This window comes from Podarcis pityusensis (assembly GCF_964106645.2).
Source record: "Podarcis pityusensis genome assembly, chromosome: 1".
Taxonomy (NCBI): domain Eukaryota; kingdom Metazoa; phylum Chordata; class Lepidosauria; order Squamata; family Lacertidae; genus Podarcis; species Podarcis pityusensis.
Genome location: NC_138028.1, coordinates 113,975,247 through 114,000,702, shown reverse-complemented (window position 1 = coordinate 114,000,702; position 25,456 = coordinate 113,975,247). Strand labels below are relative to the sequence as shown.

Genomic DNA, 25,456 nt, shown 5'->3' with positions numbered 1-25,456 from the left:
CATACACCAGCATAGAACCTGCATATAAATGTGCATATTAGTGAAAATATCAAGATGTGTTATGTTATATTGCATAGAGAGAGAAATGTGTATCAGGAGAAATTCACACCAAAATGCTGGATTTTCAGGGCTCCCGCCCCCAAAAAAAGAACTTACCGTATTTTTTGCTCTATAAGACTCACTTTTTCCCTCCTAAAAAGTAAGGGGAAATGTGTGTGCGTCCTATGGAGCGAATGCAGGCTGCGCAGCTATCCCAGAAGCCAGAACAGCAAGAGGGATCGCTGCTTTCACTGCGCAGCAATCCCTCTTGCTGTTCTGGCTTCTGGGATTCAGAATATTTTTTTTCTTGTTTTCCTCCTCCAAAAACTAGGTGCGTCTTGTGGTCTGGTGCGTCTTATAGAGCGAAAAATACGGTATATGAAAACATGAAGAACTGGTGATTGGCAGGCTAAGAAACTGAAAAAGACAGATGTCATCACCTTGACTTCAAAGGCAGAAGTACACTAGGCACCTCCAGCCCATTCAAGGAGTCTGTTATAAGATACTTGCCAACATTATTTCAGAAGCTACCTTAAAAAAAAAAAGACCTAATGAACTATGTGCATCAATAAATGAATCTGTCAAAGTGTTGTTGTTTTAACTGAATCATGGCACAATAAGTGATTTTTTTGATAGATCTTGCAATACAGTTTTGTACATCCAGAGACTAAACATTCAGACTAGCAAAATAAATTCCTTCTGTGATAAATCCCTCTTGGATAACTGCATGAAACATAGAAATGACCAGTTCACCCTGAGTGGATAAATAGACTGCAAATAAAAGCATGTCAAAACAACGGGTTTTTCTGCTGATCTGTATTTATCTAAACTAAAGCCATGTCTTCTCTCAGAGGAGGAATATGACTTGGCAATCTGAGCCAAGAAGTATATGTTATTGCTCCCTGAATACCATCCTATACTGTGATATGAATCTTTATAGGTACAGCTGCACCAAATGTTCTCCCATTTAATTTTTTTAGTCACAGGTAGTGCTTTGGGATGGCGACTCTTTGCACCCAACACACTAATTGAGAGAATGGTTGCCTTAAGAAACAAAACAAAACAAAACACAAAACAAAACAAAACCTTCTTTGCTGACATTATTTGGAACACGACACTCTGGCAGTTCAATCAAGCAATCTCCTTTATTGGCACAGAAAAAGCGCATCGTATACATGGATCACAACGCAGTTAACGAAACATAGTAGGAGATACTTTTAGGATAAAACTGTCCAGACATTGTGAAGTACAAAAATGGCTCTTGGGACCTATGGTGATTTCATGGCGTCGCTCAAAAATCTTGCCACATTCTCCACAACGTCATTACCACAGCAGTTCCAAACCTGCCTGGCAGGTTGTTTCCAGAAGATGGTCTCAGGGACTTTTGCTCTGCAACACGTAATTTATTCTCTAGAGTTCTACAGAATTCTCCAACACTTCTCCCTCACCAGAGAGAGAGCGTGAAGGGGGAAGAGATATGGAAAAATGAAAGAAGCCATACATAGCCACACATCCCTAATTCTGAGTAGACATGCACAACATTGTGAGGAAAAAATAGCCAGTGGACTTGAGGGCAGAATAAGAGGAAGAAGCAGAGACCTGGAGTTGGGGTGAAGAGCTAGACATGCATCAGGCATGTCATTACACATGTGTAAAACTGTGTAGTAAAACTGTGGCATAGTAAAAATACATATATACTGTATTTTTCCGTGAATAACACGCCCCCATGTATAAGATGCCCCCTATTTTGGGGGACTCCAAACTGAGAAAATTCGGGGAGATTCTATCCATGTATAAGATGACCCACAATTTTGAACGTAATTTTTAAATAAAATAATAAATAAATAAATAAACCTAGTCTTAAACACTGAAAAGTATAGTATATTGTAAGTGGTCTGTGATAAAGAGCTGTTATCGGGAATACAGTGGACAATGGAAAGTAGTCAAAAATGAAGTGAATTCACATCTTGAGTAGAAACAACCTATCAAATTCTGATTGAAGAACTCTCACCACAACCATCCTAAATATTGCATCTGAGCTTGATGCATATTCTAAGGGCTCTGGCACCAGACAGTTTTAACCCACACACAATGTAATCCTAGAAGTGATGACAACTGATAAGTCTAACAGAATTGCATGTGGTTTGTTTTTTAATGTTAGCATGCATTCAGAATCCCATCGTTCTCTAAAACTCTTGAGTCTGCTGTATTCTTGAGTTGCAGCAAGACTTGTTTGTTTTAGTTATGTATTTATATGCCACCAATTCCAGTGTTAGAAACTGAAATATGAAAGCTAGGAGCTAAATGGCACCTTAAACCTAGTTTATGGGCACAGCAATGGAATGTCTAGGTGCACTTTTTTAATAACCAGAATACAAAGCTGAAAATGAATGAACTGCAGCTAAAATATTATGTTCGTTTTTCACATGGCCTAGTCCTTCCCCTGCCCCCCCCCCCTAATATTCTTAAGAAGGTCTCTTCTCCAGTCTTCAGAGAGTAGCTGGAAGTGGGGAGGCAGAAAAAGGTCCTCCTTTTCTTCCACTCTGCAGTTTTAATCTGAATTCTCAGGTGCAGTATTGCGCCCAGAGCTCAGAAAGTGTTCGCACTAATGAAATTCCCTGTCGCAAAATGCGCCTAGAACACTGGGAGTTTGGAACCCTGACCAAGTCATATAATATAACAAGGTGGTGTACTGGGATATATTTACAATAAAATATATGATTCATCAGTAGCTTGGACGCATCCCATGAATTTGATAAAATTATTCATTTGCTCTGTATTACACAAAAATGGTTTTCTTTCTTCAGTGGAAAATGATGTGAGCAGAGCACCCTCTGGTGTCCTGTCACTGGTACTATGTAATATAGAAGATGTACCTTCCAGCAAGATGCAACAGCTAAGATAAACTCTTAGCTGACATCCGCAAAATGTATTTATCATCTTTATTTCAAGAAAGAGAGAAGGACAGGGGCGAAGGGAGTTGCAGAATAACCTTTTTGTTTGCTTGCTTAATGTCTGGTATACCCCTGGAGAGAGAGAGAGAAATCTCTCATGCTTTGCAAAAGAACACCCTACAATTATCACTTCAGAAGAAACACATAAATCCAAATAGCAAGAGAAAAACAGATGGGTCAACAGTAAGGAGCTCCTGGGTCTTCAAATTCTCTGGGACTGGCTATAATTATTATAGCTTAAAATGCTCCTATAAGCATGCAAGACACATTAACAGATCATTAACAAGGAATTTATTTTTCTCAAAGGTCTCTTGTATGCAAAACTCATTTTAATAGGAAGTATCTATGCACCAAATGAAAACAGATCGTCCTTCTTTGCTGAATCTTTTCCACGGGGCTTTTCTAAACTTGTTATTTTGCACACTGGGACTCAACTGCATGCCAGCAAATTCAGGTTGTACAGTTAAAGGAGGCTTGGTGCTCATGTGAAACAACCCCACCTATGAAAAAAATATCAACTTTTTGCAGCAAGGAAATGCATTGGAAAGTGTGGGATAGCAACTGCTTGATGCAACATTGTATAACCACCCCTGCAAACAATACACAATGAACAGTCAACATCCCATGACCTCCCTTCAAACTTTGTGCGAACAAATCAGGATGAATGCTTGACAAACAGATCTTCTGAAAGTGACCATACATCACAAAATAATAAATACAGTCATATCTTGTTTCTTGAACGCCTTGGTACTCATACATCTTGGCTCCCAAACGCTGCAACCCCGGAAGTGAGAGTTCCAGATTGCGAATCAATTTTGCAAGCCGAACATCCAACGGGGCTTCTGAAGCTTCCGATTGGCTGCAGGAGCTTCCTGCAGCCATTCAGAAGCCACACTTTGGTTTCCAAGCATTTTGGAAATTGAACGTACTTCCAGAACAGATTCCGTTCGACTTCCAAGGTACAACTGTATCCAACTTGTGGGAGAGAAGGAACTTGAAATGTGTTCCAAATCAGGGGTGGGCAAACTTCTGGTTTCTGGAATCTTTGTGTTTAAATCAAAGCCTCAAAACCCACTCATCAGAGACTTGGGTAATAATAATAATAAAATAATAATAATAATAATAATAATAATAATAATAATAATAATTTATTATTTCTTCCCCAGCCACTCTGGGCAGCTTTCAACAGAACACTAAAAACAGAATAAAACTTCAAACATTAAAAACTTCAGATGTCTTCTAAAAGTCAAATATTTTTTATTTCATGGACATCTGATAGGAGCGTGTTCCACAGGGCAGGCGCCACTACCGAGAAGGCCCTCTGCCTGGCATATACTTAGAATTAATAATTTGTTTTGAATCCCAAAACTGAACTCACAGTTCTTTCCACATTTTTTTTTTAAGATCTGCTTTGGGCTACCCCACCTGCCTTGCTATTTTAATTTCATCCAGAGAGAGGGTCCTTTTGTCATTGCTGTTGATAAGCAGCCGGGAGTCAGAAAAGCCTGACCATCTCTGGGAAAATACACAGCAATATCCCTGCTGCCAACGCATGTTTTAGATGACAACTTAGATCAGGAATGGTGTTGCTGACGCCATCTCCCATCATCCCTGACCACTGGCCATGCTGGCTGCAACTGATGGGAGTCCAGCAACTTCTAGCCTTCACGAAATAACACTGGAGCGTGAACGACAACTGCAGTGCTGCAATTCCAGTGAAATTTCCAGGACAGCCTGAATGCACAAGAACATAAGAACAGTTCTCCTTCATCAGGCTATTCACCAATGCTATTCTAGGCTGCGTCAACAGAAGTATAGTGTCCAGATCAAAGGAAGTAATAGTACTACTCTATTCTGCCTTGGTCAGACCACACCTGCAACACAGTTTAAGAAGGATGTTGACATGGTGTGCAGAGGAGGGCAACCAAGATGATCAAGGTTCTGGAAACCAAACCTTTGGAGGTATGGTTCAGGGAATTTTTAGCCTGGAGAAGAGGAGATGGATACAAGATAGCCATCTTCAAATTTCTTAAGGGCTGTCACATGGAAGATGGAGCAAGCTTGTTTTCTCCTGCTCTGGGGGGCAGGACTCGAACCAATGGCTTCAAGTTGCAAGAAAAGAGATTCCAACTCAACATCAGGAAGTACTTTCTGACAGTAAGAGCTGTCTGCCAGTGGTCTCCTTCGGGAGCTTGTGGACTCTCTTTCGTTGGAGCTTCTTAAGCAGAAGATGGGTAGCCATCTGTTCTGGATGCTTTGCAGGATACTGGTCCAGATTCTATGATACCAGGCCAGTGGCCCACCTAGTCCAGAAATCCTGCTCATAGATGCCTATGAGAATCCCACAAGCTGGATTTAAAGGCAGCAACACCTTGTAGTTTCCGGCAACTTCTGGAACTTCTGGTATCAAAGGATATTTCACGAATCCTTTGCCTCACTGCACCGCTCGGGTGCTGTTGCAAGGAGAAAAGCAGGAAACCTCCACAGCAGAGCTTTCCAAACTTTTCCTGTTGGTGACACGCTTTTCAGACATTTCAAAACACAGTAATTCATTTTGACTAGCAAACCGGAGGTTAAACTAACCCCTTTCCAGCCCCGGGAAGAGCGAGGGGAGCGTTTGCACGACACACCTACACACTGCAGCCGACACATTGATGTGTCTCAACGCACAGTTTGGAAAGCTCTGCCCTACAGCCATGTAAAGCCCATGAGATGCGCAGCTGAAATGCCTGGGAGGGTCACTTCTCAGGTGCTGCTGCAAAAGACAGGGGGAGAGGATGGCTGGAGTACGATGTCACATTCCCATCAGCCCCAGCCAACATGGCCAATGGTCAGAGACAATGGGAGCACCTGAGAGAGTCAGGCAACATCTGGTGGGCACCAGGTTGGAGAAGCCTGGAGGAAGGTTTCCCTCCCTGGGCTGGGCTCCTACATGAATTGTAAAAAAAAAAAAGCTCTGTTAAGGCTCTGGGAAAAGGTAAAGGGACCCCTGACCATTAGGTCCAGTCGTGGCCGACTCTGGGGTTGCGGCGCTCATCCCGCTTTATTGGCCGAGGGAGCCGGCGTACAGCTTCCGGGTCATGTGCCCAGCATGACTAAGCCGCTTGTGGCAAACCAGAGCAGCGCACGGAAACGCCATTTTCCTTCCCGCCGGAGTGGTTCCTATTTATCTACTTGCACTTTGACGTGCTTTCGAACTGCTAGGTTGGCAGGAGCAGGGACCGAGCAACGGGAGCTCACCCCATCATGGGGATTCAAACCGCTGACCTTCTGATTGGCAAGTCCTAAGCTCTGTGGTTTAACCCACAGCGCCACCCGTGTCCCCGTGACGGTAGGAGGTGAGGTCAAATGACCAGAAACACTCCATGTCTTCCACCCATTAGATGACCCTCGTGGTCCCTTCCAACTCTACAATTCTATAATCTATGATCCATCGAATCTGACAGCTTTTGCTAGTAAAGAGTGAGCCAGACTTTGCCCCAAATTGGTAAGAAACACACACAAACAATCCCACCCAGAAGGTCACCCACTACCGAGATGCCTGTGTCTAAAATGGTGCCTCAAACCCGGCCCCCCACACACACTTTGTTGCATTGCTGGATTGGGCCTGCCCTCTACAGAATCAAAGAATTGTAGAGTTGGAAGGACATCTAGCCCAACCTCCTGCAATGTTCCGCAGGCTTCCCGAAACAACTCTTGAAATGGAAAGTCGGTCCCACACAGTTCAATGGGGCTTAATCCAAAGCGAGTGTGTCTTATAAGGGATGGGGAACTTATGGGATGCTCCTGGACTGCATGGCTCTGCCAAGGGGAGCCAGAGTTCAGTGGAATAACTCTGTTGTAGAGCACGAGACTCTGTTTCTCAGGGTTGTGGGTTCGAATCCCCATGTTGGGCAGAAAAATCCTGCATTACAGGGGGTTGGACTAGATGACCCTTGTGGTTGAGTGAGACTCTGAACCTCAGGGTCGTGGGTTTGAGCCCCATGTTGGGCAGCAAAAATCCTGCATTACAGGGGGTTGGAGTAGAAGACGCTTGTGGTTGAGTGAGACTCTGAATCTCAGGGTCGTGGGTTCAAGTCCCATGTGGGGTGGGAAAATTCCTGCATTGCTGGGGGTTGGACTGGATAACCCTTGTGGTCCCTATATGACATGGGGGGGGGCGAGAGCGCGCGCTGAAAGGTTTAATCCCCGCGCACCGCGTCTGCAGCTGCGCCTGGCTGAGGCCCGCGGGCTTACTCGTGAGCAAGCCAACGTTAAGAAGCGCCGGGAGGGTGGAAGACGAGGCTCCCCCCCCCCCCCCCGTCTGCCCGATCTGTTTCAGGGCAGGCCTAGAAGAGGAGCGCCAAGAGCGCGCGTCCGGAACACGGCGTCACCTCGAGTCCCGCCAAGGCGCCTCCACCCCCGGCCAGGCGGCTGAGCGCTTCCCCCGGGGCGCCGGGGCTGCCGGAGCTGCGGCCACGTCAGCCTTGCGCCCCGCCCGCCTTCCCGCCGCCTCCGGTTGCGAGCCGGATCCTCCGCGCCTGTCTCGCTTCCCTCTTCCTCCGGCGCAGGCCTGCCTGCCTGCTGCCTGCCTTGCTTGCCTGCTGCACGGCTCCTGCTCGGCGCCGGCCAGCGGAGGGAACGACCCCCAGCTCCGCCACCCGGTAAGGCTCCGGAGGGGCCCCCAGCGCAGAGGAAGCGGACGGAGGAGCAGGGACGGGGAAGGAAGCGCTTTTCTCGACGCCTCCTTCCTTCCGACCTTCTCTCCCAAGCAACATCCCATTGGTGTTGCAAGAGCTTGCTGCGCCGCCCCAAAACTTAAGGGATTGCATTCCTTATGTAGGCACCTTTTCTTTTGTCACCCGGGGCATCCTCTGGGTTCTCATGGCCGCACATATTTGGCTACCCACCCACCCCCAATCTGTAGTCCCGTTCTCTTTCTCCCTCCCTCCCTCTTTTCTTTTCTTTCTTTCTTTCCCTCGCTCAGTGGACTCCCTTTCCTCTGCCTCTTCTCCCCGGACCCCAGTGTGTTTCCTTGCTTTAAAATAGTTACCTGGTAAGCAGAGGGCACTTAGAAATGGAGGAGGAAGGGATACAATGGAAGACATCACCAACCATAGAATTCTAGAGTTGGAAGGGATTTTGAGGGTCCTGTAGTCCAACCCCCTTCAATGCTAAAGCATCCACGGCAGATGGCCATCCGACCTCTGCTTGAAAACCTCCAAGGAAGGAGAGACCGTTGCACTGGCAAACTGTCATGAATATGATGTTTTTTCTTGTTATTAATATTACTATTATTATTATTTGTACCCCATCCATCAGACTGGGTTGCTCCAGCCACTCTGGGCGGCTTCCCACATATAATAAAACATTAAACATTGTTTAAAAACTTCATATGTCTTCTAAAGGTTGTATATCAAGCTTGCAGCCTTCTTCACTTTGAAACCTCACAGCAGCTCCTGACATAGTTTTTCAGAGGGTGTTGTGTCCGGCCAAGTTCATCCGATAGCTGCAGCTTTCATTTCAGATCGTGCAGAACCTTCTCTGCCGTTCCTCCAAGGAGCTGGAGAAGGCCTGGGTTAGACTGGCTCAGTTGGTAGAGCGCAAGACTCTTATTAAAATCTCAGGGTTGGGGGGTTGAGTCAAAAGATCCCTGCATTGCAGGCAGTCAGAGCCAGTGTGGTGTAGTGGTTAAGAGCGGTGGACTCGTAATCTGGTGAACTGGGTTCGCGCCTCCGCTCCTCCACATGCAGCTGCTGGGTGACCCTGAGCTAGTCACACTTCTCTGAAGTCTCTCAGCCTCACTCACCTCACAGAGTGTGGGGGAGGAAGGGAAAGGAGAATGTTAGCTGCTTTGAGACTCCTTCGGGTAGTGATAAAATGGGATATCAAATCCAAACTCTTCTTCTGCTTCTGCTTCTTGTGGTCCTGTTCGGTTCTACAATTCTATAATTCTGTACGGTGGCGTGCATGGCATATGTTATGAGGATAACAACCCTCTGAAGCTGAGAGATGTGGGGGACTGGTCCAGGGTCACCAAGTCGGTGAGTTTTGGGACTCGAGTAGGGATTTGAACCCAGGTCCTAGGGCAAGACTCTGCCTGCTGCACCACACTGGCTGTTGTGCATAGAACCCCTTTGCACAGCCGTTGAATGGGCAGCCAGCAGCAGGCTGGGCATTGAGTGTGACCCTCTCATGCGTTCTTTCAGCTCACCCAGTGATGATCCTTCCCTCCTTAGATCAAATGCAGTTGGGGCTGTAGGATTACCTCCTCTGTCCCCAAAGGCACACCCTTTGATCTTATTTTCAGTTATTTTGCTTCACTTGTACCTCACCTGCCTTCCCATAATAGAATTCAAGGTGGCGCTCACAAAGTGCTCAGGTGGCCTCCCACACCATAAACTGGGAGTGGATGGTTTTACGATGGTTCTGTTATTGCTCCTGTATTCTTCCTGTCATTTTTATTATTATTATTTCATTTTGCTCTCTCAGATTCTTTCAGTACCTGCTTCTTTCCAGTCCTCCTTTCTTCCCTCACCAGGATTTTCTCCCCCCCCCAAATGACCCAAGCCTAAATGGTCATTTCCTTGCAGTCACCTCCTCCTCTGGGCTTAAAATGGTAGGATTACTGTCTTTACTATTGGCCGTGCTTTTTAATAGCAGAAATCAACAAGTGGCGGTGGCGGTGGTTGTGGTTGTTTTCGGATTCCACCCTTGGAAAAGCTTCACTTTTTATGTTGTCCTGTCTGAAGCATAAATCTGGCCAGCACAGATGCTCCCAAGGGGATTGTATTGGGGAAGAACATGAGAAAAGCCTGTTGGATCAGGCCAATGGCCTGTCTAAGTAGAGCATCCTATTCTTAAGAAACCAACCAGGTGCCTGTGGGAAGCTGCAAGCAGGATTCGAACACATTACAACTCTCCCCCACTGTAGTTTCCATCAACTGGTATTGAGAGTATTACTGCCTCTGACCAAGCAAAGCATAAACATCATAGCTTGTAGCCACTGATAGCTTTGCCCTCCATGGATTTCCGATCCTCTTATAAAGCCATCCAAGTTGCTCATTGTTGACAGATACCTACATCTGGAGCAAGAAAGTAACAATTGCCAAAGGCAAATGTTGCGTATTTTGTAGGTTTTAGGAAACAACACGTTAAGGCAGCCTTTTAAATGGCTCCACAATGTTACCACCGTAGTTCATTCGCCTGCATGCAATATCCTTGCCATCTGTTTATGCATTTTTAATTCCTATATTTATAAACTGCCAACTCTTTAACAAATTACCAAGGCAGTGCACAGTAAAATCACCTAAACGTAATAAAGCTATAAAACTGTATAATATAGAAGTAATGCCCAACACTGAATCAAATTAATGCTTGACCAAACTACCAGGCTAGTACTTAAATACAAAATGAATTTAATGTGCTTTAAAAACTCTTAATGTAAAATGTCGACAGTCTTCTACCCCATTTCCTTCCCTCCCAGAAACAATTTATTACTCTGGAAGCGGCCTTGTAACGGGAGTAGGATATTTGTTACGTAGTTAAAGATTAAGGTCACGCTGATTTCAAGATATAAATATGTGGAACAAAAGGTGAAGATCATAAGACTACATTTGTGGAAATCCAAGAAACATTTAGTGTCCCTCAGTGATTACCAGTGAGTAGGAATATCACCAGTTGCCACCACATGCCCATATGCCTTTAATAGCAGTATACGAAACGAGTCCTTTGTAAACGAAAGGCTCTTTACTGCCTAGGAAATGAGATTTCACAAAACGAAACTGCGTTCATCTGCAAGTGTCGCTGTGAAGTGACTAGGCCTCTGCATTTACCGTATAGCACAGACCATCTGAAAACTTCTGTCTTCCTTTTAGGCGCTGTCTCTTTGAAGAACCCAAGTGGGCTGCCTCTGGACCATGACAGCAAACATCCTATGAGCAGCTTTTTCAGAAATATATTCAGTTATTTGGCTACGGCACTGTGAATTGTATTGGTCTCTGACGCTTGCCTCGCTCAAGCACTCAACATGGAGCCATTGTTACCCAGAGGAAAGTGCCTCACAGACTTCAAAAGACTCTTTTTGCTATCACTAGTGTTAGTATATCTGATAGCTTTGGTTTCTCCTGATCAAGACTACTACGGTTTACTCGGAATATCCAAAGAAGCAACAAGTAGAGAAATAAGGCAGGCTTTCAAAAAATTAGCGTTGAAGTTGCATCCTGATAAGAATCAGGTAGGTTGCCTGGTCATGGAAAGGCTTTTTTCAACTAGCCAAGAACATTTCAAGACTGAAATGTGTTGGGTTGCAATGTTTGTTTGTTTGGTAAGTGAAGGCTAGGAAGTTTTTCTCTCTTGCAGAATGATCCGGAGGCCCACGAAAACTTCCTGAAAATAAACAGAGCGTATGAAGTGCTGAAAGACGAAGATCTGCGAAAGAAATATGACAAATACGGCGAGAAAGGTCTGGACGACCAGCAGCAAGGAGGCAGATATGAGAGCTGGCACTACTATCGCTACGATTTTGGTAAGATAACACGTATGTGAGTGGGGCGCAATTGTTTTGTGCTGTTCTCCCTGCCCGGAATTAGTGTAGCCTTGAAAGTACACGGTAGCCAGGCTGGCACACAGTTAAAAGAGCCAACGAGGACTTAACTGTGTTGGCCTGTGGCCGCTGCAAGGAGGTACACAGTGTGTCCTTGGCTTTCTTAATTAGTCTGATTCTTAGGGACAGGACAGCCTTTATTCCATTCTTTTGCTAAGTGCCCTTTAGAGTTGGTTCTTGTTCCTACGCCTTAACAAGACTCAACCAACACCTTTTTTACTCAGCAGCTTCTCAGAGCAGAAAACTGTAACTAGTTCTCCTCCCACTCGCTTAAAATTGGTTTTTAATGTTTTGAAGCTGTCGTGGCTAGTCAGCTGGCAACCCTTGGGCACTAGCCAGCCTGCAGGATTAGGGTACAGTGGAACCTTGGGTTACATACGCTTCAGGTTACATACGCTTCAGGTTACAGACTCCCCTAACCCAGAAATAGTACCTCGGGTTAAGAACTTTGCTTCAAGATGAGAACAGAAATCGCGCCACGGCAGCAGCAGGAGGCCCCATTAGTTAAAGTGGTGCTTCAGGTTAAGAATAGTTTCAGGTTAAGAACGGACCTCCGGAACGAATTAAGTACGTAACCAGGGTACCACTGTATTAATATTTTATTGGTTTCAAATATAAAGAAATAAAGTGATGCAAAGGGGGGGGGGGAGAGCAGAAAAAGGCCCAAAAATGTGTAGAAAGAAGCAACCAATGAATATATGAAAATATATGAAAAATACCCTAACTCATACATTCTTATATAAATTTGATGTTATTATCCTGAAGTTATTATACAGTGGTTTTCAATCAGTGTGCCGTTGCATTCTGGGGTGTGTTGAATGATATTCAGGGGTGCCACGGGCAACAGTGGTCTCTGTCCCTCTTTCCTTCCCTCCCTTCCTCTGATGCCCTCTCACGTCTCTGCCTCCCAAAGGCTTGCACAGCTGTTGGTTGCAGCAGCCCTGGCTACAAGCTCCCCAGGGAAATGGTGCCACTGGGGCTGGCCAGGGGGTGCTTCCCTGACCCTCTGTGGCAATGTGAGGAGGCACCTCTCTTTGGGGCAGGGGGTGCAGCTCAGAGACCGGGGGGGCAGATGCGGCTGCCCAGAGGACTCCCAAGGAGAGGGAAGAAGAGAGGAGGCTGAGGGCACCCTCCACAAGGTAGGGGTGAGGGGCTGCCACCTCTGCAGGCAAGGGGTGACATAACTAGGCTCCTGAGCCCCACAGGGGTGCCACAGAAAGAGTGTAGTTGGTCAAGGGAGCCATGGAGCCAAAAAGGTTGAAAACCTCTGTCCTAACACATATGGAAATATTAATGGTCGTCTACATTTTGTATAAACTCATTTCAAATATTGTCATATTTATCCAAACAAAGTCTATATCTGTAAGCAGTCCGTTCATAAGCTGCAAGTGTTATCATGTAGTCAATCCATTTATTAAAGGGGACCATACCTTTATTCTTCCAGTTCATCAATATCAGTCTCTTGGCTACCATTAGAGCGCATAGAATCCATTTTCGTTGTCCCGTTGTTAACTCCCATACAATAGGTATATCGTTCAGAAGAATGTTCTCTGCTGAAAATTTTAGCTTTTTCTGGACAGTCATAATTATACAATCCCACACTTTCTCCCCAAAATTAGTAAATATAGTCTTGCAGCCACCTCACGTGGCTTCAAGAAAAATGAATTTAGCTGAATCAATTGCTGAGCAGTTGTGACTAGAATAAGAGGGTCTTATTCTGAATACTGCACCTTTTTGTATAGTTTTATGCTGTGAAAGCCCCTTCACTCGCCAGCACAAAATTCCTTCTCACCATTTGCTATCTGGTGCAATCCAAGTTTATGTACAATGACGTAGCAAATGCCATTTTATTATTCAAATGCCCTTGTTGTTGTTTTTGAATGCTCATGGGTTGTTTCTTTGCCAGGTATTTATGATGATGATCCTGAAATTATAACGCTGGACAGAGGAGAATTTGGTAAGTCATGATGTTCACGTGGTTTCCAGGCACTTTTTAATTTATTCAGAGTGCATAATTGCACCGCCTCATCCTTTCCTGGGAGAAAACGTTACGTGGATTGCAAAATGTCAACCAGAGTGACTATGAGAGCTTGGTGTTCAAAGGCAGCGTTTATATTTCTTCCCTGTGAGTCATTTGTCTGTAGAAACTTTACAGCACTCATTGTCTCAGTCTCTGTGGAAAGCGAGCAACACCTTGACGAAAAGGGGAAATTATTCCTGCTTTTTTTCTGAAGTTCCGCTCTGCCGTCTTTACAGAAATTTCCTTTAAGTAAGATTAGTGGTCCAAACGAGGCACTTGAGTTATTTCCACTTACCAATTGTTCTGCTTTTCTTACTTAAGATATATTTTGAATAGGTTTTCTCAGTGGAGACCACTTTACTAATTTGGGGTTGGGGGTTAACTGTATCATGATCCTACATTTGGTTGTTGTTTTTTTAAAGAGAAAAATCGGACTTTGCTAACTTAGTTCTCCTCCTCAGGAAACAACTCACAGATAACTAAACATCGGTTACGTGTTTGCATTTCCTGTTCGTGTTTGACCAGGGTTATTTGCAGAATTGAATGTGTTTGCCTAGCATGATAACAACACACTTGTGCACACAGTGAGAGTTTCCCCACCCCTGGTATTTGAGCAGTTGACAGATTTTATGCTTTTTACATTCTCTGTATTTCACGGCCATCCAGCATCTGATCTGGCCTAAGTGATAATGTTGAAACCAAATAGGCCCTTTTTTATAAATAACAATAGTAGTGGCAATTTTTTTGCTAAAAGCGGCTTTTGACTGGTATTCCATTCCTTCGTTCATTCAGTTATTATTATTTTGCCCTGCCCTTTCTCCAAGGAATCCTGGCAGCCCAGTTTCACCCTTTCCTTGCAGCAGCCTACACCACTCTAGCTCGTTGCACTAAAACAGGGATGAGGAGCCTTTTAAGGGCCATATTCTCTCAGGGGAAAGAAGTTGGGGGCCGCATACCAGTGGTGGTCAGGGCCCAACCCAAAAAGGGAGTGTGGCCCAAGCCAAAAGTGGGTGGCGGTTCCCCTTTTTCTATCCGTCCAACCAACCATTCTCTCTCTCACACACACCTCCTTCCCAGCCTGTCTCTCTCTGGGACCTCCAGACTGAACTTACCCCAACCTCTCTCCCCATCCATTCATCTGCCATTCATACTCTCTCCCCTCTCTCACACACACACCCCTCCGCCAGCCTCAGCAGCTTTCCTCTTGGCAGTGGAAGGGGTGAGGGAATTCAGCAGCATGGGGTCCATTGAGGTGGGCTTAGGGGGTGAAATGTACCTGTTCGTTGACAATATCAATGCTGCTTCTTTTTCCCCTTCCTTACCTCTGTTTGTCTCTGCCACAAACAGACCATGCTATGCATTTGGTGAAATGGATTTTAAGGCACAAGTACATGCACACTCAAAAGATGGGTTAAATTGGCACGGTTATATGTGGCGGAAATGTTCCTTCGTTGCCGGGCAACTGGAAACTGAGTACGGCAGTCATTTCCCTGTGCATGACTTACTCAGCTCTCTGCGGTTTTAAGAACCAGGATTCCTCACACTCCCAAGTTCCCCTCTGCAGAGGCAGTTTTGTTAAGCCCCTTTTAGGGGTAGGGAGAGGAGCCCTCCCTTTGCAATGTTGGATGCTCTTGCCTTTTTTTTTGAGATGCTCTCTTCAGGCAGAGTTTTCCGCCAGCATTCATGTTACATAAAAACACATCAAAAGTCTGGGTTTACAAGTAGCTAGCTCAAGGGGTGCCCAAATGATGCCCATGTGTGTCCCATTGTGTCCACCACAACCTGCTCTTGCACCTATGAATGGTATCAGGGACTCGCCCCTCAAAAATTAGTGAGAGACTCTTGGCTCTTTCTTCTCAGTTCCTGTTTGCACTGGCTTGGCCTCTGCTGCATGCCTCCATGGCAGCCATTTTACATTATGCTACAGCCCCACAGCAGCCATTTTGTGACTGTCACACAAAACGTATTGTAATGGAGGAAATATGATTTAAGATTATGCTTAATGATTTATATGGATTAATAAAGGAAGATTAATTTCATTTGATTAATTGGGAAAATAGGTAAACGTCTGGACAGGAATTGATGGAAATGGGAATGGATGGGAAAGTATTAGAAATTAAGAAAAAATATTTTTCTGTAAGCAGCGAAGGAGGGAGGGGCAAGAAGCACCTTGAAGGGGGGTGGAAAGTCAATTTAAAAAATTGTGTTAAATTGGAATTAATTTGTTGTTAATTTGTTTTTTTAAAAATGGAAAACTAATGAAAATTATTGGGCAGAATTTTGACCCTTTTAAATATTGTTGTTCTAGATGCTGCTGTTACTTCGGGAGAATTGTGGTTTATCAATTTCTATTCCCCTCGATGCTCCCATTGCCATGATTTAGCACCGACGGTAGGTATAGGTCAGCCCATGCATGCTGCTTTTGAATGCATACCCTGGTTTCCTTGGGCAGAGACCTTCGTGGGGAAAGGGGAAGACTCTTACCACGGTATGAGAGTTGAAGGGTATGCAAGAGCTGTAGTATTTTCTTGCCATTGACCAATCTGTGGCTCTATCACTAATGGTTGCAGCCTGGTCTCCCATTCTGTGCAAGCATAGACACATCTTCACATTTTGGCAAGACTACAGGACATTGGCATCCACATTGGCCATCCTTAGGGTCATCGGAACCTGCCTTGTACTCAACCAAACCATGGGTCTGTCTACCTTAGTATTGTCTACATTGACTGGTAGAGGCTCTCCAGGGTTTCAGACAAGGGACAGGATTCCCAGTCCTACCTGGAGATGTTGGGGATTGAGTCTGGGGCCTTCTGCATGCAAAGCAGATGTTTCTACCACTGAGCTACAGCCCTTTTCAACAAGCTCTGCAAGGAGTTGAACCAGAGGTTCCCCACCGACATGGAAAACATGTGGGTAGAAAGAATGAGATCCTACAGGGATAATCAGAATGGTGGGCAGAATGGCATTGACCTTCAACTTGGGTTGGGTTCTTAACTGTTGTGATAGAATTATATGCATGCTGGTAAACAAGCATTTTAAAATTCTCTTGGGAGCATTTCAAAAACGAATCACGTTTTTTGGTAGAAAAAATAACCTAGGCTCTCGCTTTCTTCCCCCCACCCCCCAAATCAACTTGGAAGTGGAGAGAATTTGCTAAAGAAATGGATGGATTAATACGTATCGGAGCCGTCAACTGTGGCGATAACAGGATGCTTTGCCGGAATAAAGGAATCAATAGCTACCCAAGCCTGTATGTGTTTAAAACTGGAATGGTAAGCAAGCAAATATTTGTACTCCTCCAGCACCCATCCTGGGCAGGTACAGGAGTCCTGGTCCAGTGAGGATTTTTTTTTTTTTTTTGAGAACCCCAACTTATTTCAGATTTAGGGACAGCCACCCATGAGGCCAAATGTAATAAGTTCTAATAGGACGACCCTAGAAAGCAACGTTGCCCAGAGAAAATGTTAGCACCAAAAACCTGGACAGGAATGGCTCTAGGGCAGTATGCTTTCTGAATCCTTTTAATAATTATGGTGTTTTTGTTGCGGGGGGGGGCAGGGATGCTTTGTAGATATTACATACATTTTTACATCCAAGAGCTAAGGTTAGATTCCCAGATTTTCAAAGTATAACATGAAGGACATTGGGACTCTGGTTGGTTGGTTGGTTGGTTGGTTGGTTGGCTGGATGGATGCATGATGTAATTCAGTGTGTTAAGTATTGGCTAATACATAAATTGCATTATTGGTTTAAAATGAGATGTGTTTCTCTTGCAGAACCCAGTGAAATATTTTGGAGACAGGTCCAAGGAGAGCTTAATGAGTTTTGCCATGCAGTTTGTCACAAGCACAGTGACAGAATTATGGGCAGGTAAGCTGCTGCTTTAATGACAAATTATTTTTAATTTTACGCATATTTCAAACCCTGTAATGCCAATAGCGGGCAACAGATAAGTTAACCTAAACCTCTCTCAATCAGATCTTAAGAAAAGTGTAGAAAGGATCAATGTCATGCAACAAGTAATTAATGCTAAGTAAAGTTTTTGAATGAATGAAAACAGGTGCATATCCCCTAAATGGCTGAGGCAATCCAGCCAGATGGGCGGGGTATAAAAAATTGAATTAAAATATGGAATTATTTGTTTTCTGTTTTTCAGGAAATTTTGTCAGTGCTGTTCAAACTGCATTTGCTTCTGGCGTTGGCTGGTTAATAACTTTTTGTGCTGAGCAAGGAGGTGAATATATACATGTGTACTTTTTTCAACTATTAATACCTAAATTTATGCATGGTTGCTAGCCTGCTGTGCCCCATTTCCTACTGAGATTGTTAAAACACATCCTCTTTTCTCTATGCTAGTTGATAGAGCTTATCTTTCAGAAGCATAGATATGTTCCTGGCTGCCTCTGGAGGTTCCCTCAGTCTCATCAGGACCTGCCCTACCATTAGGCAGACTCGAGCAAGCAGCAGATGTTGCAAGGCAGGGGTAGCAACAAAGTGTTGGGGAGGGAGGTGTCTATGCCTTACAGCTCACCTATCTTGGTGCCCTCAGGCGCCATGCAGGATGCTGCCCCTTTGTCAGGCTCAAAGTGAGAGCCATCTGTCAGTCTGGTTGGCTGGTGTAATTAGGGAGCTGCCATCTTGTCATTTGCTTCAGACAGCAAAATGTATTCAACGGGCTCTGAAGTTTGTTTTTTAAGCAAATGCCTGTGCCATTTTCAGACTTCCAGTGCAAAATTCTACTCTGCCCCTCTCTGCAGATGTGAAGGGGAAATGAAACTCCCCTAATGGGCAGAGGTGTGTGTGTTGATGTCTTAAGAGGTAAAGTTCATGTTCCTCGTTTCAAGAGAGAGACAGAGGAAGTGACATACAAATACAGTGGTACCTCGGGTTACAGATGCTTCATGTTACAGACTCCGCTAACCCAGAAATAGTACCTCAGGTTAAGAACTTTGTTTCAGGATGAGAACAGAAATCGCGTGGCGGCAGCTGGAGGCCCCATTAGCTAAAGTGGTACCTCAGGTTAAGAACAGTTTCAGGTTAAGAACGGACCTCAAGAACGAATTAAGTTCTTAACCTGAGGTACCACTGTACTCTCCAGATTTTTCTGGGTTAGATCCAGACTTTGCCCTCTGCAAACAGAAGGTTATTTTTTCCATCTACAGATGACATTTGATTCTCCCTAATGGAAAAGAAGGCAGCTTTTTCCAATTCTCTCACAGCCCCCAGTCCCCAAACTCTCCAGTGCAGATTTTTGGAGAGTGGGGGGGGGGGGGGGAGAGAGATCAGCAAAACTCTCCCGGGGAGGGGGGGCGGAACTCTGCGCCTAAGGCAGCTTCTCTGTGACTGCATGTGCCAAATTCAACCTCTTTATAGAATCACAGTATTGTAAAGCTGGAAGAGACCGTGAGAGTCATCTAGTCCATTCCCCTGCAATGCAGGAACCTGCTGCCCAACATGGGGCTCAAACCCACAACCTTGAGATTAAGAGTCTCATTCTCTACTGACTGAGCTATCCCAGCTTTGCCCTTAAGTAAAAAGTCTTTGCAAGCACCAGAGTTGTTGTTTTTTACCAAAAGCCTCTATTTGTTTGTGCATAATTGCATATTCGTAGATAAACATGAACCTGATGAAAAATCTTGTTTCTCAGACATCTATTATTGTTATTTTCTAGATTGTCTGACTTCCCGAACACGCCTTAAACTGGCTGGCATGTTGGTAAGCAGCGTTAGATTTCAAGAATTCTCAAATGGCACGCGTGAGTCGGGCGAAGTTCAATGCTGCTGAGTCTCATTGACTTCCAGTGGAGAGGCATAATAATTATTCCACCACATGTTGAAAATGCTTAACATTGGAACATGCCCGTTTTTTGTTTTACTTAGGGTGGGATTCACAAAACAGAAAATGCAAAGCGTGAACTGAATGGTGGGATGTGTGTTGTTCTTTGATGCCCTCTGGGTGCCTGTGCAAAGAAAGCTAACCTGCCTCCATCTATCTGATCTCGTGTTGTCTCGCTTGTCTTGCTACAGGAAGGCCTTGTTAATGTAGGCTGGATGGACTGTGCCACCCAGGGTGAGCTTTGTGATAATTTGGATATCTCAACTAGCACTACCGCATTCTTTCCGCCCGGAGCCACTTTAACTAATAAAGAGAGAGGAGGTGTTTTGGTATGAGTCGCTTTACGATTGGTTTGCATATCTGTGCGGTGAGGTGGCGGCGGTGGTGAAGGGAAAAGTGTCGCGCCCCCCCCCCCAAAAAAAGAAGTTGATTTATATTTTAATTCCTCATATGTTGCTGGCCCCCAGAAGAGAAATTGAATTATGTGTCTTAGAAAACATCCACGCTTTATCTGTATCTCTAGATGCTTAATTGTACTTTCTCTGTGTTCTCTTATCACCGAAATATTTTGATGCTGTCCTGAAAGCACCAGAATTCACCCTACGCACCTGCATGCTTACACGTTTATATAGACAGCTGCTGATACTGGACAGGGCAGTTTGTTCATTTATTCCCTTAATTTATGTGCCACCTTCTTCCTTCGTGGAACCCAAGCTGGTTCCCAGGAGGCCACCCATCCAGGCACCGACTCCAGTGGTTCTCAACCTGTGGGTCCCTAGATGTTGTTGGACTACAACTCCCATCATCCCTGAGCTCTGGCCTTGCTAGCTAGGGGTGATGGGAGTTGTAGTTCAACAACATCTGGGGACCCACAGGTTGAGAAAGGCTGGACTAGACCCAGACCTGCTTGGTTTCAGAAAAGTCATGGCCTTGTGTGTCTTCAGAGCATCCCCTGAGCCATAGCTATCTGCCATATAGAGCACCAGCTAAGGTTACTGCTGTTGCCAGCAATACAAGTTGTATTGGTGTCTCTTGTTATAAGGCAAGACTCCTTTTCTTGTGCGGGAGTGTGCTGTGATCTTGATTGGTACATGAAACCGGGCTTCTTTTCATGCTTGTATTTTTATTTAAAATGAACCTAAAAAAGGAAGGGCAAGCCAATTCTGAAATCCGATCGGAACCAGTCAGAATTAAGCACTGACTGGGTCATGCCCAAAGCAAACAACCACTTGGTTCCTTACCGGGAAAGAATATTACATGATGTGCTTATAAGCATGCTTTGTTAAATATTCCAAACATCCCAAAGAAAACTGAGGAAGCAGTATATTTCAGGGTTAGGTGCAAACTCCATCATAAATTAATGTGCTTCGAGGGTAGTAGACCTGTTACAAACACTAGGTGTAGTTTCTGCAGTGGTACATTTTCAGGACTGTTGGTATGGTGCTTTGGAGTTTAAGATGCTTGGAGGCTCACAGCCATAGAGTAAGTCTTGTTCTGCCTTTGGGTTCAAAGTTGGCCAACTCCAGGCTGTGACACAAGACTGCTCCAGGTCACCAAAAGGAGCTCTGAATAAGCAAGAAGGCTCTGAATAACCCAAGCGAATGGGAAAAGACACCTTCCTCTTCTTGGAGCCAACAACAGGCATCTTCTAGGGGAGATCTTGAGCGGTGCCGGTTGTTCTGCCTGTCTAGTACTGAAACCTTTTGAAGGTGCAGATGAGGAGGAACATGTAGCTGGCAGCAGTTCTGCTGTTTCTAGACTTCCCTCCTACCCAGGGTCATTTCAGGCAGCGCACGAGATGCTTTGAAGGATAGGAGAGTGACGGAAATAGACTGGGCTCGATGAGGATATAATCCTCCTGCTCCTTGTCTGTGCACTCCTTCCGTCTTTTTAAGCCGTCCTCCAAAGCCATCCACGGTAGCCCAGAGATAAGCTTCTGGAATTCTGTTTTTGATTTCATTTATTGATCACTTCCCCGTGAAGCACCCCAAAGTGATGTACAATATAACGGCATATATGAAGCAGTTTATATACAGCTAAAACAACTGCACAGATAAAACATTCCTTTGAAAAACAATCAGAAATAGAGAAACAGTTTAGAGCAGCAAACAGTGCCTACATGAATGGAATCAGTTCAAATCCCAGTTCCAATTGGGGGAAAGATTTCAGAAGGCTTGTGGAAAGACGAATCTCTTTCACAGGCACCAAAAAGACGACAGCGAAGACGCTTGTTTGATGTGCAGTGGGAGGGAGTTCCAAAGGGTAGGTGCCACTACACTAAAGGCCTGATTCTAACATCAGGCAAAACAGAGCTCCTGGTGTTGATTTAAAGCAGAGTCTCGTGCCCAGCGGAAGGATGAGGAGTACGTGCTGCATACTCTATATTGCTTTATTTACAGTTCAAAGCTGGTATATTACAGAAAGACATCTTGCCTCTGCCGGAGCAGAAAATGCATCCTCTCTCCTCGACAGCTCGGAGAGAATCACAAAGTGAAACAGCAAAGTACAGTGAAAAACAGGAAACCAGTGTACGTCACATCCAGTCTCCCTTTCCCGTGAGAAACTCCAACAGTACAGACTGTGGAATGTAAACACCTGTCTCGTGACAAGCCCTTTCGCTGCACAGTGAAGGAAAGCAGAAACCAACATCCTCCCCCTTTCTGTGAACATCACTGGGCAGCGTGTTCGTACAATATCAGTACAAACCCAACTTCTGCACATAGGTACAGTGTTGATCCCTCGATACAATCTTGGACAATACATCAGCAGGAATTTCATTACCTGGCATATAGGACACCGTTACGAGTCCCTTCTGAATACATTCCCTAGCATGCTGCAACTTTAATTGCAAGTGCTTCGTGCTTTGCTTACAACCTTCAGACTTCAGCAAAGCCAAACATGCTTTGTTGTCCTGGTAAACCTGGATTGGACATTTGACAGGAATTTTCATATCTTTGCACAATTGTACTAACCATTCACAATCCTTAAGTGAATACGATAGTGCATTCAGTTCGGCTTCACAAGTACTTAAACTAACTGTTGTTTGCTTCTTGCATGACCAATCAAACAGACCTTGATTGTACATGTAGCAAACTCCAGACGTACTTTTCCTGTCTGTAGTGTCACTTCCAAAACTTGCATCTGCAAATATCTCAAGACCACCAGACTTCTGATTGTTAAATCTCAGTCTGTAATGCATAGTGCCTTTCAAATACCGCGCTATGCGTTTCAGAGCTTTCCAATCCTTGACACTAGGATTGTTGACTTGTCTGCTTAGCAAATTACAGCTAAGAGCAATGTCTGGTCTTGAACATCTGGCAATGAAGTTTAGCTTGCCTAGCACACTTCTGTACAGGGTAGTGTCAGAAAATGCTTCTTCAGTGTCATCTACCTGATAACCTGTTGTCATCGGTGTGTCTACAGGGTTAGCATCCATCAGATTTAGTTTGCTTAACACATCAGCAATTTTCCGTGACTGGTGTACTAGAATGTTACCATCTTGATCTCTCTCTATTTCCAGAGATAGGTAGTTGTTTACCTCACCAAGATCTTTCATGTCAAAGTGCTCTTTCAGTTGAGCTAGGGCGTTATTGTACATTGCGACATCTTTCCAAAAGAATAACAAATCATCAACATAAAACAAACAGTACAGTTTCTTTTGCCCCTCCTCTTTGACAAATACACATGGATCAGCTTTTCCTTGCTGAAAACCTAGAGAAAACAATACTTCAGTGAGTTTTGTGTGCCAACACCGTGCACTTTGTTTGAGACCATAAAGGGATTTCTTCAGAGCACAAACAAATCCCTGTTTTACCTGTACGCCATCAGGTGGAAGCATATAAAGTGATTCATCCAGAGATCCGTACAGAAAAGCTGTATTAATATCATGGTGACTAATGTGTAGATTTTCCTCTGCAGCTAGCTTGAGCATAAGCCTAATGCTTTCATATCTCACTGTCGGTGAATAGGTCTCGTGATAGTCTTCACCTGGTACCTGTGCAAAACCTCTGGCTACCAATCTGGCTTTGTGTCTGACTATCTTGCCATTTTGATCTGTCTTCGCTTTGAAGACCCATTTGCTTCCAAGCAGTTTCATTCCTGGAACTACTGGAACTAGCTCCCAAGTTTTGTTCCTTTCTAAGGAATCAAGCTCAGCCTTCATGGCATTTAACCATGGCTCAGCTTCCTTTGAATCCAAACCCTGGATGTCTTGGAAACTTGAAGGTTCAAATACCTTCTTGGAGCTTTTAACAGCTGTTACTGCTATCGTAGCAAACTCATCAGCAAATCTCTTTGGAGGTCTGCCTTTTGTGGCTCTTTGTGACCTGCGAATTAGCCTTAAGTCTTCAACACTCTCCTCTTCCTTCTTAGGAGAAAAACGACCTATTGTGAACAATGGTTCCTCCAATTCTTGATCAGAGCTTTCAGAGGGTCGCATAGAGGCTTTCGCACTCTTGAAATCCTCTGAATCACCCGATTCAGTTTCAGATTCAGACTCAGAACCTTCATCAGTGGGTTGTTGTGGTTGCTTTTGACTATCCTCAGTCTCATCACCGTCATCAGGATAACATTGGAAAATTCCCACATTCTCCCCCCACTTTGCATTGTACTCAACACTTCTCGTGAGCTTAATTGTCTTAGAGTCAGTCATCATTATTCTGTAAGACCCTTTCTGATAACCTAGAAAGATACCATGCAATCCACGCTTGTCTAACTTGGAATTTTGTGGTGAGTGAACCCACATGTCAGAACCAAATATTTTCATGTGTTTGATGTATGGCTTCTTGCCAAACATCTTCTCATAGGGGGTACAACCAATCGCTGAAGATAACCTGCGATTGTAACTGTAAACAAAACACGAGAGAGATTCGGCCCAATAACTCTCTGGAAGATTGGCATCATGCAGCAAGGTTTTTAACCCTTGAAGCAATGTCTGATTTGCCCGTTCCGCAAGTCCATTCTGCCATGGCGAGCGAGGACTAGACAAATCGTGTTGAATTCCTTTCTCAGTCAGAAAAGCTTCAAACTGCTGAGAAGTGAATTCTCCCCCGCGATCACTGAAAAGAGTCTTTATCTTCTTACCATGCACATTTTCCAACCAAGCACAGAATTCCTTGAACCTAGGAAAAGCCTCTGATTTGTGCTTGAGATTGTACACAAAAATATATCTAGAAAATGCATCAATGAGAACCATGAAGTATCTATTTCCACCCAAAGAGGGCGCTAGTGGTCCAACTAAATCAGCATGAACAACCTGGTATGGTTCTGTAGCTTGCCTACTAGACACCTTACCTTTCGCAGCCATTTTCACCTTGTTTGCTGCGCATGCTTTGCACTTCATGTGGTACCTGCAGGGTTTAATAGTCATACCTTCAACCAAGGCAGGCATTTTAGATACTGCCTCAAAATGCAAATGACCAAATTTTCGGTGAAAATCATGAATACATTCTGCATGCAAACTTTTGTTAGAACCTGCAATGCAACAAGTGTCATCCTTTTCAACATCATCATAATACAAAACAAACAAACGATCAACATATTCAGCATGCAATACATAATCATTTTTCTTTGTGATGATGCACTTCTTGTTCTTGAAGGATACGTCAATGTTCCGCTCATTCAGCTGTCCAACGCTGAGCAGATTATGTTTGGCGTCTGGCACGTAAAGCACATTCTGTATCGATAAGTCCAAACTGTGAAGAACAACAGTTCCGTAGCCTTTACTGGGAATAGTGTGGTCATCCGCCTGGTGAATCGCACCTTCCTGCGGTGTAAAAGACACAAACAGTCTCTTATCGTTGCACATGTGGTGGGTTGCCGCTGAATCAACAACGAAGAAAGATCTAGACGTCTTCTGGACCTCTGCAACCTTTGGAGTGAAGCGTGAAACCATAGCCTTGTGCTGCGTTGTCCTAGACACCGGACCTTTGCCTTTGCCTCGGCCTTTTCCGCGCGATGAGCTATCGCTGCGCTGTTCTGTCTTGGCCCTGGGATATCTGCATTCCCTCTTCATATGGCCTAGAC

General features: G+C 44.6%; 1 protein-coding gene and 1 long non-coding RNA gene across 3 annotated transcripts in view; one reads left to right on the top strand and one right to left on the bottom strand.

Moving 5' to 3' along the window:
• Nucleotides 1-1,165: 1,165 nt before the first annotated feature.
• On the bottom strand, nucleotides 1,166-8,410 carry LOC308458922. Its single transcript, XR_013977781.1, has 2 exons — nucleotides 8,026-8,410; nucleotides 1,166-3,493 (listed from the first exon to the last, which is right to left on the bottom strand). It is a non-coding gene; the product is annotated as an uncharacterized lncRNA (long non-coding RNA).
• DNAJC10 (DnaJ heat shock protein family (Hsp40) member C10) overlaps nucleotides 7,451-25,456 on the top strand; it is a 34,905-nt gene continuing 16,899 nt past the window's right edge. Inside the window, exons 1-10 of one of the 2 annotated variants that reach the window (XM_081023918.1) lie at nucleotides 7,451-7,636; nucleotides 10,850-11,208; nucleotides 11,334-11,499; nucleotides 13,484-13,534; nucleotides 15,906-15,988; nucleotides 16,738-16,869; nucleotides 17,374-17,467; nucleotides 17,754-17,831; nucleotides 19,269-19,312; nucleotides 19,624-19,761. In XM_081023918.1, the coding sequence (XP_080880044.1) occupies nucleotides 11,002-11,208; nucleotides 11,334-11,499; nucleotides 13,484-13,534; nucleotides 15,906-15,988; nucleotides 16,738-16,869; nucleotides 17,374-17,467; nucleotides 17,754-17,831; nucleotides 19,269-19,312; nucleotides 19,624-19,761 (993 nt within the window). In that variant the 5' untranslated portion in view covers nucleotides 7,451-7,636; nucleotides 10,850-11,001. Of the gene's footprint in view, nucleotides 7,637-9,546; nucleotides 9,592-10,849; nucleotides 11,209-11,333; nucleotides 11,500-13,483; nucleotides 13,535-15,905; nucleotides 15,989-16,737; nucleotides 16,870-17,373; nucleotides 17,468-17,753; nucleotides 17,832-19,268; nucleotides 19,313-19,623; nucleotides 19,762-25,456 lie in introns of those variants that run through there. The other variant, XM_081023919.1, reaches the window with a different exon arrangement.